Source organism: Felis catus, chromosome C1 (genome assembly GCF_018350175.1).
Source record: "Felis catus isolate Fca126 chromosome C1, F.catus_Fca126_mat1.0, whole genome shotgun sequence".
In the NCBI taxonomy this organism is placed as follows: Eukaryota; Metazoa; Chordata; class Mammalia; order Carnivora; family Felidae; genus Felis; species Felis catus.
In genome coordinates this window covers 45,771,757-45,785,639 of record NC_058375.1, presented here as the reverse complement: position 1 = coordinate 45,785,639, position 13,883 = coordinate 45,771,757, and the positions used below count along the sequence as shown (strand labels likewise).

The window sequence follows — 13,883 nt, the reverse complement described above, 5'->3', positions numbered from 1 at the left end:
TTTTATGGGTGGGAAAACTAGGCTCAGAAAAGTTAACCGTCTTGGAAAATGGGTAAAACCCAGAGGAAATAAAACGCTTACCTTGTGCAGGTTCAAGTTTAAATCCAGTAAGTACTTTATTTTAAAGCATCCCTGCGCGCTATGGATTTGGTCGTTTTGCAGATCAGATACTGACCCCATGTGTCAGTAATCTACAAAGCCTTTTAAACCTTAACACAGCATACCAGAGCACAGCGGAATATTCTTAGAGTAAAAAAAAAAAAAAAAAAAAAAAAAAAAAAAAAAAAAAAAAAAAAAAAAAATTCCCCAAATATGATAATGTTAAAAGGGAATAAATAACCCCCTCACCCATCATCCCTCAACATTCTAATCCCCAGAGGCATCTACTGTTAACAGTTTCTAGTTCCTACCAGGCTTATTGTGAATACACAGGTATTCTCCTTGACATCCACGTTCAGCCATATTGCTGTCATTGTTTCCTAGACATGCCCCACAGATGGCCACAGATGGCTGCCTTCTGGCCTTTGATCACGTCTTCCCTCTTCAAAGCACCCTCCCCTTCCTGTCTGCATGTGGGAAAGCGTATCCATTCTGATGGCTGGTTTCTGCTCATCCCACTCCCTCACTACGTCCACCTCATCTGAAGTCGTCCCAGCTGTGGCACTAGTTAACAGCCTTAAACAGAGCCCTGAACTCTGTTGGTCTAATACTCCTCACTTAAATAATGGGGCAGTTGAATTAGGTGGCCTTTTTTTTTTTTCCCTTCAAGTTTATTTATTTATATATTTCGAGAGAGGCAGAGAGAGTGAGAGCAGGGGAGGGGCAGAGTAAGAGGGAGAACCTCAAGCAGGCTCCACATTGACAGCGCTGAACCCCACTGATTGACAGGGCTTGAACTCACAAAACTGATATCGTGACCTGAGCTGAAATCAACAGTCGGGCACTTAACCGACTGAGCCACCCAGGCACCCCTAGATGGTCTTTAAGATCTGCTGAGGTCATAAAATATTAAAGACTGCACCTAACACAATGCTTAGTTACTTTGGAGTCTTGATCGTATTGGATGGCTGAGTCCTGTCCCAGGATTTCAACGTAAGAAGAGAGATGAAGAGATTGACCTAACAAGTTCCCCCAGTCCAGCGCTTGCCCAAAGTGTTAACACTTTATAAAAAAACAGTGTGGCGCAATGGAAAAAGGATGTGTCTTGGGACAGTTCTGGGCTCAAATCGTGGTTCCACTATTTGCTAGCTTACAACCCAAGGAAAGGATTGTAACCTCTCTGAAACTCAGTTTCCTCATCTGTAAAATGGGGGCAGTCATCCCTATCTCAGAGGTTGTCCCAGGATTGGAAGATGCCTTGGCAGACAGCAGCCTATTCCACACTGACCTCTACCTCTGCCCTGCCCCCCTAGAAATTTTTTGTTTGGAAACCGTTATCTGTCGGAGATAATTGGCAAACTTCAGAACCAGTAAGTGTGTCAAAGAGTGCTACCTGGATTTATAGCGTGTGTAGTATACAAAGTGTGGATTAGACGTAGTTTATCTGATCTTTGAAAAGTAGCTTTGGAGCCCTTCCAGAGACTCCTATGGCAGCTGCACAGATAGCTACCTTGCCAGCTGCTCTTGCTAAAGGAAGGTGTTTTCCAGTTGGGAGAGAGTGTGCACGCTGGGGTTTTGTCTTTAATGCATTCCAGTGTTCTGAGGCAAAACTTGCCCAAGAGATTAAGCTGAGCATATTAACCAATATCATTTAAAGTTGATTAAAACTATCATCTTAATTAAATACAAGGGAACAAGAAGTTCTCAGTCTTCTGGTAGCAATTAAAGACTAAAGAGTCAATTTGAAGTTGTTTTTGCAACTCTTAAAATAATACTCCGTCTCCCCCCCTCCCATGAAACAGAGTTTCTTAGCTATAGACATGCCCTCACATTGAGGTTTTTGAAAGCTGTTAGGACTACAGACCTGCTGGCCAATGCTTCTGCTGCCAAGGCATCGGAGTTCTCAAAAGCAAGAGGGTTCAAGCTCAGGATACGCTGATTTGGAAAGAGAGCCCAAACAAAGGGCCTTTTGAGGCAGGAAACGGGGCTTTGGCTTCAGCACAGAGCAGTGTGGGATTGGAACAGCGCCCCGGGACTTGCCGAGGAGGAGAGGGACTATGGGATCGATGGAGGAAGTATAAACTTTCCCCATACAGTGAGAGTTTATTCCAAAACCCTCGAAAGTCGGTTTCAGAAGCTGTTATCTTTCCTCTGTCCGCTTAATCTGCACAGCCTGTCTAGTGTGGACTTAACACTCGCATGTCTTTTAGCAGGAGACGGAAATGATCCGTGAAGGTACACACAGACATGACCACTCTAGCAAGGATGTCTGACCTGAGACCAAAGGTTTTCCTCTCGCCACCCAAAGTGACTGCGTTCATGAATTCACTGATTCACCCGCTTATCTGTGCAACATTTTCTGATCACCTGCTATCCGCTAGGGAAGAGGGTGGCCTCTTCCCTAGCGGATAGCAGGTGATCAGAGAATGTTGATGGAGCTGAGTTAAAGGAGTACGATTCCAGTACAAAGGAGCTTAAACTTGAGTGGACCAGAGCGCGAAGATTGGAAGTCTAGGAGACTGCCTTTCTTCATAAGCACCCGCCACCGCGTTCACATACGTGTGGCCCTCTCCCAACCGACAGGCTTTTAAATTTGACCTTCCCTGAAGTGAGACTTGAGTGGTCGCCTCACAGATTTTCTTTTTTTTTTTTTTAATTTTTTTTTTTTCAACGTTTATTTTTTATTTTTGGGACAGAGAGAGACAGAGCATGAATGGGCGAGGGGCAGAGAGAGAGGGAGACACAGAAACGGAAACAGGCTCCAGGCTCTGAGCCATCAGCCCAGAGCCCGACGTGGGGCTCGAACTCACGGACCGCGAGATCGTGACCTGGCTGAAGTCGGACGCTTAACCGACTGCGCCACCCAGGCGCCCCTAGATTTTCTAAACAGCAGCAACCCCACCAACAGACGGAGCCCTGCAGGGACAGTTCGGTTAGAGAAGGGCTATAAACATGGAGAAGACTCAGCGATATAACTCCCGGAAGAGCAAATAAATTCTGGCAGAGCCCATTCATTTTTTTTGTTTTCCTTTTCTTCATTTTTATGTATCTAAACAGTACCTACTAAGCAAAAACGTCCATGAGCAGTAAAGACCCACTTCCTGTCAACTGCTTCGTAAGGTTGGAGCAGGGGCATGGGGGTCGACATAGAACAATGGGAACAACGAAAGGAAATGAGTGCGTTTGGCAGAACCTTTGACAACAGACAGGATTCTGGGAGGGCCTGGGTCCACCGGGACTGTCACCTAGACGAGGCGCAGCGACTCTGGGTCACCCATTTGGAAAACTAAGATTTCAGGGCAACAGGACTCAGAGATGTGAGCAAGGAGGGACAGTGTTTCGTAGATTAGTGATCTTAACTATTTGTGCTCTGTGCCCCAAATGGGTGTCAGTAATGTAGTCCATGCTAAGAGGCTTCTGAGAGTCAAGATCTAAGCCTCTGCCTTGTAGCATTATTTATGTGGTGGCAGTTAACGAGTATTGTTCCTCCCCTAGTAGTTTTACGGACGCGCTTGACCAACAAAGTCAAGCACACTTGAATTCAGAGGTGCCAGGGCTTTGAATCTGCATCCAGGCTAGGTTATTCTCACCCTAGTTAGGTGTTGTCATGAGATGTAGGGACAGCATGTCTCTCTCTTTTGATTCAGGTGGACTTAATTCACTTTGACAACTGCACTCAGAGACATTATAACAGCTGATTGGTTTATTGAACAATGACATTTAGAAGAAAAGTGTCCCATGTGTTTGTAGATATCTGGACCACGCGCACAACTTTTCTTTCCCTCTTTGAATGAGAGCATTTTGTATGGTGGATTAAGATTTGGAGAAAATACCATATTCCTATACATATTGGGAGAGGCACAGAGAATAGCTATAGGTCTATGTAGAACCCTGAGAGTGAAATCTGAGGCAGGGGCTTTCTCTTTTTACTTCTGTATTCCTGTTGCCTAACTCAGGGCTTGATATACATAAATTGTTCAGTAAAAATTGAAAAAAAAAACCAGATAAACCGAAGTGATTTTTACACTAGCATAAATGTTAATAGTCTTTCTTTTTTTAAATAATGTCTTTTTTTTTTAAGTTTTTAAAAAAAGATTTTTTTTATGTTTTATTTATTTTTGAGAGAGAGAGACAGCATGAGCAGGGGAGGGACAGAGAGAGAGGGAGACACAGAATCTGAAGACAGGCTCCAGGCTCTGAGCTAGCTCTGAGCACAGAACCTGATGCAGGGCTCGAACTCATGAACCGCGAGATAATGTCCTGAGCCGAAGTCGGACGCTTAACTGACTGAGCCACCCAGGTGCCCCTGTAGCCTTTCTTTCTAAACCTATCAGTTTGTTTTTCACCACTGATGTTTTAAACTCGCCCAAATTTGGGAAAAAGGGAGAAAATCACTCATATCCACCACCTGACACAAATTCTACCACCATTTGGGCATATATCCCGTTAGCCATTTTTATTTGAGTTTCTTTTAATTTTTTAGGGATATATATGTGCATATATATGTATGATTTTCTGTGTTGCAAAGAATTGCCATAATCAAAGTTATTCATCTCTACCCTTATTCAGAATTAAGGATTACCCTGTAACCCTGTACCTTTCCTCCCCGCTTCTCCCCTAGATTGATTCTCTCTCTGGGGTAGTACTGTTGGCCCTGTTTGCTAGGGCTTCTATTAACAAAGTACCACACACTGAGTGGCTTAAACAGCAGAAATCTATTGTCTTACAACTCTGGCGGCTAGAAGTCCAAGATCAAAGTGATGCACGGTGGTTCCTTCTGAGGGCTGTGAGGGAAGAGGTGTTCCATGTCCCTCTCCTTGGCCGAAGATGGTGATCTTCCTGGGCCCTTGGCGTTCTCTCTCCATGTGCCTCTCTATGTCCAGATATCCCATTTTATTAGGTCACTTGTCATGTTGGATTGGGATCCACCCTAATGACCTCACTGTGAATCACCTCTGTAAAGACCCCGTCTCCAAATAAGGTCTCACACTCTGAGGTCCACACATGTTGGGGATGGGAGGAGGAGACACTTCAAGCCATAACACTCTTCCATTTATACGCGAGGAAAACGAGTCCCAAGTAACTGGAGCTTTGAACCTAGGCTTCTGTGACTCTGAAATGTGCATTATCCTCACATCCTGTTTTCTACTCATGAATTGAGAATGCCATGAACGGTGGGAAAAAAAAATGTCTTCCTTGATGTGATTTTGATTAGTGTGAGACAATGTTTGATGATGGTTAGTAACTGCTAAATTTAACTGCTTGACCCTTGGAACCTGGGTAATCATGTTATCTAAAAATGAAGAGAAGTACAGTACACTATGCTTTGTGAAACCTTTCTATTGTTCTGTGGTGTTTGCTAAACCTGTTGCACAGATTGTTCCGTTCCTCTTGGCTCCGTGGCATCCCAATGATTCCCTGGCAGTCGGATCACATTTCAGAGTGAAAAACCTATCAATATTACATAGTGGTCATCCGTTTTTATCTTGTTTCTCTTTTTCGTAGATCCCTTTTAGTTTCTCGTTCTTCGGCGTGACTATGGCCAACTAGGAGTACACACGTGCATACATGCTACACCCCCACATACACACTATTGGTAAGGAAAGTAACATGTGTTCAGTAATGTCTAATACGTGGGCCATCTTCAAAATGGCAGAATGGGCCCAATATGTCTTTTACAGGTGTTTTGGATCCAGGATCTAATCAAATTTCACTCAGCATATTTGATGACTGCCTCTTCAGTCTCAAAGGAGACCAACGATCTGTAGCAGATTCTTTTCTCTTCTTTCTTTTTTTTATAACCTTGAATTTATTGAGGGGTTCTGGCAAGTTGTGTGAAAGACTGCCCCGCACTTTGGGCTTTTCTGTTTCCTTATGACTCGATTCATCCAAGTTTGGCATGAACATCACATACACCCCAGTAGGCCCCAGGGAAGGCCAGACCCAGCGTAACAGTGCCCAGCTGACGTCATCAGCCAGGCCGTGGTCCTGAGGATGCCATGCTCACAAGAAATCCAAGGCCCCTGTTGAAGCTATTGAGTAGAGGAGGTTGCACGGGGCCTGCTCAGCCTTCTCCATGAGGCAGGAGTGGAAATGGCCCTTAGATTCAGGCCTGGCTGACCCTGAAGCCTGTAAGTAGTGACCTTTGGGGTCGTGCTGTACATAAATACCTGAGTCCCTTTTTCACTGAGTGCGCTCGGGCAGGTCACTCTTCTTTTTCTTAACTTCCTCACATGAGCTTTAAAAAGGGGTTTGACCCGGGATTACCCCCAGCTGCCCTCACATCTGTACTTTGTTCATTGTGGGTGCATAATAATATTGATTGGAAAAAAGTGAATGAAGAGAAGGTGAACCAGTAGTTTCTGTCTGTATGGAGACTATCAATATGAAGTGAAGGCCCCAGGCAGTCCCAAGGGACATTCCATTCAAACCAGCCTGCCGTGCTGAGAAAATCCCCAGTTATTTTCCGTTAGCGGGAAATAATCCAACATCCAAAAGGCAACTGGTGTTTTCTAAAACTCTGCATATGTTGTTGCCCTTGACTGCTTGAAAGGAAATGAAGAGCTCCCACTCGGGGACAAAGGACTCCCCTAATCCTCTTTCTTGGTTCTGATGGGTTTTGTAGGAAAGACCGTCAGCGATCACGATCACCTCTGTGAACGGAGTGCACTTTATATATCATGATGTATGTTTCAACCCCACACTCGCCCCTCAGGAGTGGCTCAGCTAGCCCCACCTAACAGATGGCCTTACAGACTTCAGCAGCTTGCCCAACGTCACAGGACTAAGAAGAAACCGATCCAAGCTTCAAATGCAAATTGAATCGACCCCAAGCCCTGTGTGCTTTTTCTGATCATCTATATTGTCACTCACTCACTCGCTCACTCACTCACTCACGTCTCCTCAAAAAGCCAAAGGCTTGGTGACCATCGTGGTACATATTTGGCAACTGTACGTAAAGTAAACCGTGGCCCTCTTCGTGGGCCAGGATAACACCTGTCTCTCTCCTTGTTACAGAAGGCGCGTCATCCCATAGTCCCGATAGCAACGGTTATTGGGCGTTTCTGTGTGCCAGGCATTGAATTAAGCATCTTTGCACCCAATGTCTTATTCGTCTCACGTCACCGTGAGGTATGCTGACTTGGTTAAGGTGGAGATGAGCCCCAGGTGTGTCTGACTCCCCAAATCCACCTGCTTAGAGCACCACCGAAGCCATCGTAGTTCAGTTGCCCATAGATGGATTGCCCCTTCGGCAGTCTACACCGAGGCGTGCTCCTGAATAGTGCTCTGTGTTAAGATAACCCGAGAGTCTGAACAGAGAGGCCGTAGCAGTCTGTTTCAGAGAGGTGTTTAAAAGCAAAGAGGGAAAGAGCCCCAGACTCTCCCGGAGAGCAGGCCGTGTTTATTTGAGTTGTGCTGGCCAGGACCTAGCGTGGCGTCAGGGCTGTGGGAGGCCTTAATACATCTTATTCAGAATTGATGGGGATGTGTCTAAAAAACGCGGAAGGCTTTTCCTCGGGAAGGTGGTTGGTCACACCTCAGTTAGCAGGGAGCATTAGTTCTAAGGGCCCTGTGCTCCAGTCTGTCCTCCACGTGGCTGCCAGAGTCATCTTTGTAAAGCAGCCTGGCCATGCCACTGCCTAGCCTAGACCTCTTCCTTCATTTTGAGTCTCTGCTGTGTACCCAGCACTGCAGAGAGTAAAGAAAAAGCCCTGTCTCTGCCGGCTAAGAAACGAGTCTTGTTTGAAAGCTGGCTACATGAAACCTAATTTTAGAGCCAGTCAGAGATCCTTTAGTCGAGCTTTTCTTAGAGAGCGTTCTGGAGAGCTACGATTCTTCCAGTCTTGAAGACTCAGCAGAGAACTTTGATGAAGGCTCCAGGGAAAAGGTTTATGCTACATATGCTCTTGGGTGTGACCACAAGGTCCAGTCTCCCCTCTTTTTTTTTTTTTTTAAATTTTTTTTTCCAAGTTTTTATTTATTTTTGGGACAGTGAGAGACAGAGCATGAACGAGGGAGGGGCAGAGAGAGAGGGAGACACAGAATCTGAAACAGGCTCCAGGCTCCGAGCCATCAGCCCAGAGCCCGACGCGGGGCTCGAACTCCCGGACCGCGAGATCGTGACCTGGCTGAAGTCGGACGCTTAACCGACTGCGCCACCCAGGCGCCCCCAGTCTCCCCATTTTAACAGATAAGGAGGCACAATGAGGAACGGAGGCTGTAAGTTGAGAAACACTCCGACCTTGGGCTCTTTCAAAACCCAGCCCAGGGCTCTGTCTGCTGTATAGGGAACCACTCTATTTCTCTGTGTTCAGACTAGGCAGGCTTAAGGCACATATTTTCTCCTGGATCTTGAAACCATATGTTTCTCAGGCTTTTCCTCCCCTTCTAAGATAGGCCTCTGATGTTTGGTGCCTGAAATCATCCTGTTTCGTTTTTGGTGCCATCTTGGCGAAGAGACCGGAAAGCAAAGTTGACCATGAGGCAAAAGAGAAAGCGAGGAAGAGCCGCGGGTTTGTAGTCTCACAGGATCCCTGGGTAAGAAAGGCTGGCTTTCCTGTTGGGATGTCACTGCATCGCTAGACAGCGAGCTCTTCTGAGGGCAGGAACCCTGTTTTTTTTCCCCTTGGTTGTCCCCTTCTCTCACACAGTAGGTGCTCAGCAAACATTTGATGTTCATTGTGGTTCAAAATTGTAATCATTTGGTGTATGCATATATAAATTGCATTTTATGTATATTATTCGTCAATTTTTTTTATTTTTTTATTAAAAAAAATTTTTTTTTAACGTTTATTTATTTTTGAGACAGAGAGAGACAGAGCATGAACAGGGGAGGGGCAGAGAGAGAGGGAGACACAGAATCCGAAACAGGCTCCAGGCTCTGAGCTGTCAGCCCAGAGGCCGACGCGGGGCTCGAATTCACGGACCGTGAGATCATGACCTGAGCCGAAGTCGGACGCGTAAGTGACCAAGCCACCCAGGCGCCCCCATCAATTTTTTTTTTAAAGCCCTTGAGTTCGACAGTGAAATTGCTTTTAATTTTTAGAGCAGTGATTCCCAAATCACCTGGGAATAGAATCATTTCAAAGGCTCATTAAAAATGAGAATTCTCAGGCCCTTGTCTTGGGAATTCTGATTGAGTTATTAAGTAGGTCTGGGTAGGGCCTGGAATGTATTTTTTCATGCGTGCCCCTGATGATTTTGTTGACTGGCCAGATCTGAAAGTCGCTGTCCAGAGGATAACTTGGTTCAATCCCCAGCTTTACACTTAAAGACAGCCATGAAAAAAAGCACTAGCCTTCAGGCCTGGAGCCTTGAAACAAAGCGTGCTGAGAAATGCAGAAAGGTTATTCGCAGAACAATTGGCCAGTATACCTGGTGTCAGACTGAGAGGGGGTGATGGAGAGAAATGATTTGGAACCCTAATTAGACCTGCTCCCTAGTTCTCAAACCTGCGGCTCTAAGCCCCCTGCTAATTGGCAGTCCCTTAATAGATTAGGACTTGGCATCGGGCTTGCATGTTATTATAAACCACACACAGAAAAACCCAGTGGCTGAGGAACTCCTGCCAAACCCAGGCCTGGGTTTTTGTGAAGCTTTTGAAGTGCGCTGGTCTTTCAGTATTTTGTATAGTCAGTGTACTGAAAGGCATCAAACCGTTCCTTTGGATGGGATTTGTGAAGGGCCAGTTTGTTGAATACTTAATTCCCCGAGACCCATTCTGTCATCTTGATGGACAAGCAGGGGCCCACATACATGGTTTTGCTCCCAGCGGCACAAGGAGTGTGATAGGAGAGATTATTTCTCACGGTTCCTGTCCTGTGCTCAGCAATCTGTCCCCCTCCCCGCTGTGCTTTCGGGGGAAGGAAGAAACAGGGCATCTACTCTTGTGTCATGCCCAGCTGTTTAACACCCTGTCTTAGGAAATCCTTAGAGCAGCCCTTCCAGGCTGCATGACCTCTTTTGAGGATCCGGAGGTTCTGAGAATTCACTAATCTAGGGTCACAGTGCCACAACAGAGAAGGGAGGGACTCCTATCTAGGTCCGCTAATTCCAAACTGTCACCAAACTGGACCAAACCCGGAAAACCATTTTTCGTTTTGCTCGGCGGTCAGTTGATGAAGATGGCTGTTGGGGGCGTCTGGGTCGCTCTACCGTCGGACTCTTGATTTTGTCTCAGGTCATGATCTTGCGGATCGTGAGTTCAAGACCCGCATTGGGCCCCGTACTGGCAGCATGGAGCCTGGTTGGGATTCTCTCCCATTCTCTCTCTGCTCCTCCCCCGCTGATGTTGGCTCTCTCTCTCTCTCTTTCTCAAAATAAATAAATACACAAAAGATGGGCTATGAAACAGTTTTCTGTCGTTGACCTCCTGAGCCAGGGGTACCTGTGGGTAATATATGCACTTACAGTGCTCCCCTTTCCCCTGAAGTTCTGTAGTAGGGTCCCTACTCTGGGGTGAGGCTGCCCCTTACAGAGAGCCACATTGTGCAGGCGGATGAGTGGCTGGAGAAGGCGGGCTCTCGAGTGAGCAGAGCCCTGTTCCAGGCTTCCGAAGGCAGTCAGGTATTCCTCAGGCCTCCGAGCAGTCCCAGGGGCCTTGCTCTCTGCTCTCGTCTGCCCAATTAGGTTCCAGTTAGAGGCCCTTCCATTTCTTTCCAAGTCCATTTCCACAAAGGGAGAGCTGTAGTGGAGGCCGAGATTTCCATGAAAACCTTCCAATTTTCAGGCACACATACCAGGCAGCTCTCATGGCAATACCATGGTGAAGGGGAATAATGTTATTTGGCATTTCGCCCTTAAAAAAAATGTATGTGTGGGGGGCGGGGGGCGGGTAGGGAGGCTGTGGGAGGATGGGCAGAGAGAACAGTGGGGGCTTTGTAATTTACTGCTACAGAGAGGTCAGGTGGGCAGGGCCATGAGGGGAGGTGGGGTGCAGAGGAGGCCTGAACGCTCCCCTCCCCACCTTGGGATTCACTACCTGCTTCTCCCCTTTTGCCTGATTCACACATTTTGAGAGGTTGTAAGGAGGAAGCTGAGGAGTTTTTATGTTTCTGTTTGGAAGAAGGACTCTAGACATTCTGTCCCTCTGAGGGAAGCTGGCTCCTTGCTGCTTTGCAAGGATTAAGGGCCTGGTTTCCAGTACCATTGAAGAAACATCCCAGGAACTACCCTTTTCTCTCAACAGCTGAAAAATGCATCACAGAGCAGTGGCTTCCTGGAGAGTTTTGGCAAAAGAGCTTCCCTCTGGAACAATAGGGTTCCTATAGCAAACCACCTAGGGTTTTGGGTTTTTTTTTTGTTTTTTTTTTTTTTACTGCTGCCAGTTCTCCTGTATCTGAATGCCCACATTTTGTTATCCCCATCCTGGTGGGGGGAGGGGGGCTGCCAGAGCAACTGAGGGTGGCCCCAGAGACATTTCTGGGATTTCTTACTACAGAAGGCCAGCCAGTTCACCAGAGGCACCCCCTTCTCAGTCTGGGCAAAAGCACCTAAAGATAGGAAGTGCGGTGACTGCACAGAACTGTGCAAAGCCGGTCTGACCCAGTGGCATTTCTGCTTTGCTGTTCTGTGACCGTGTTTCTGATCTTCAGTTTGGACCTTTGCAAACCCTGGGTGGTGCCGCTTACGTGGAAGGGGTTCCTGGGAGGAATAAAAGAGGCTCAGCTCTAAATCACCTAGGAGAGTATCCAGTTGGCTGCAGTAGCTGATGCGAATTCCCACCTGCTTCCAACCCACGCTGCATTTTTGCTGATAACCTGCTTCTTTGACAGAGCCAAGAGCTGCCAATCATTAACTCACTTGGGATGGGAAGGCCTGCAGATTTGGGGACGTTTTCTGAAGCTCTTGTTTATAAATGAGCACCTTTGAATTCTGGAGGGTTCTGCTTGGCCAGTCTCTCTTCCCCAACTGAAAGTAGCACCCCAACTGAAAGTAGCACCGCTCCTCAGTTACCCCAGGGGCATAGCGGGCAGGTGGCGAATCCGCCCTATATGGACGCCATGGGAATGAAGCCTGCAGTTTGTTTATAGAATGCCTATAGGCTAAAGGCAAAAACTCCTGAATTAGAAATGTCCCTAAGCCACCTGATGAAACCACCCCTTTCCTTTTGCACATGAAGAAACAGAGCCTGAGAGAGGAGAAGTGAATCTCTGTATAGTTAGCCAGCCGCGGAATGAACGCTGATGAATACGGGTCATTATTATTGTCAATTATTGTTAGTTGGTATTAGTTGTTGAGGTCGCCTTGCCAACAGAAACTTCCCTCATACTCTCAACTCACTTGTGGTAACAGGTATCTCTTCACCGAGTCAGGGACTAGTGTGGAGACCATTTTCTTCTCTAGGACCCTGGCTGAGCTGACCCAGCTCCGACTACTTGAGACTTCATTAGTCAGTAGGTGAAAGGTTGCCTAATTCACTAGGATAGTCACACAGTGTAGAATGACCCTGATCCTTCTATTTGGATTCGACTTACTTCCATTTAGAGTAATCCTGGTGATTACTATAGATCCTTTCTTAAACTAGAAACCTAGTTTAAGGGTTGGGGAAACCTTCCCCTTTTGGGGGGAAACCCCAAATAAGACATTTCTTCTGGAGTGAACAACATTTTTAACTGCCAGTTCTCCCTTTGTAGCACCTTTTCAGCATCTGTGAAATTAGATGGGCTCCCTCAGACTCCCTTTTCTCATTTTTCCTCAGGGTTAAAACTTGGGTAGGAAATGAGGGTAGGTTGCAACAGCAGTATTGTTAACAGGCTCGTCGGGGTGGTGGTGGTGGGGGGGGGTGGTTTCCAGTTCTGAATTTTTATTTTTTTATTTTTATTATTTTTTTTATTAAAATTTTTTTGTGTGTGGCCTTACCTACATTGTTGGCGTTCAGATGACAGCAAGGAATCTTTGAAATGTGTTTACTGGGATTAGTCAATAAACTGGTACTGCGCGTCTGCTGGCTTTCACCTCACGTGCTAACACGTGTCCTGGATGTTCCTGTCACGCTGCATCATGGGTACGCCTCCCCAGACGCATGTGCTGTCCCCCGAGCGTGCACTCTTAGAGGGCAGGGGCCACCTCTTATTAATTTCTGTAGCCCGTAATTCTCTCAGTACGGACTCTCCTTCAAAAGCAGCCTTTTTCTCCTTAACTTTCTTCGCCACCCAGTGCAGTTCGGAAAACTCGGGGCCTACACCAAGCCTCAGATGTCGGGGCAAGAAGTTTGCCTTGTACTTTAATCAGGTGTTTTGTAATGCCATCCACTCCCTGGATACTTCTAAAACGAAAATGTGGCCCCACAAGTACAACACATAGGGAGGAAATACACTACAAATTAAAAAGTGATTAGCGCGCATTTAGGCAGAAGGTCAAAGGGATTATTTTGGACTTCAGACTTTTCAGCTTTTAGGGGCCTTGTATTCGGTTTCAGAATTGCATCCCTGAATTATTTGTGCAGGTGGCAGCTGTCAGATTTGAAGGAGGCTTCTGGGTTTTACAAAAGGAACGTTTGACAGGCTGGGGAATGGGGAGTGTGCTCCTGGCGTGAGGCTGGTCTTATCCCTGAAGCTGGAGTCGCTCCAGCTTTACTGAACTCCAGTGCCGGTCCTTGTCTTGAGCTGACACAGCCCCGACCCGGGTAGTCTGGCCACCTTCTTGGGGAAACCAGTCAAGCCGGCTGATACAGCTGGATAGTAGATTTGCAGGCTGGGAGGGCAGGGAACTCACCTTTGTTAAATACCTACCATGTGATCTGTCATCCTCCCAGCTCTTCCAAGTGGGTATTGACCTCCTCT

At 46.7% G+C, this 13,883-nt stretch overlaps 1 protein-coding gene across 4 annotated transcripts in view; it reads left to right on the top strand.

Moving 5' to 3' along the window:
* PLPP3 (phospholipid phosphatase 3) overlaps positions 1-13,883 on the top strand; it is an 89,697-nt gene that overhangs the window by 23,944 nt on the left and 51,870 nt on the right. Inside the window, exons 1-2 of one of the 4 annotated variants that reach the window (XM_003990199.6) lie at positions 5,833-5,840; positions 13,866-13,868. The exons of the other annotated variants lie outside the window; for them this stretch is intronic. Of the exons in view, the coding sequence (XP_003990248.2) occupies position 5,840; positions 13,866-13,868 (4 nt within the window). The 5' untranslated portion in view covers positions 5,833-5,839. Of the gene's footprint in view, positions 1-5,832; positions 5,841-13,865; positions 13,869-13,883 lie in introns of those variants that run through there. 4 annotated transcript variants of the gene reach the window in all.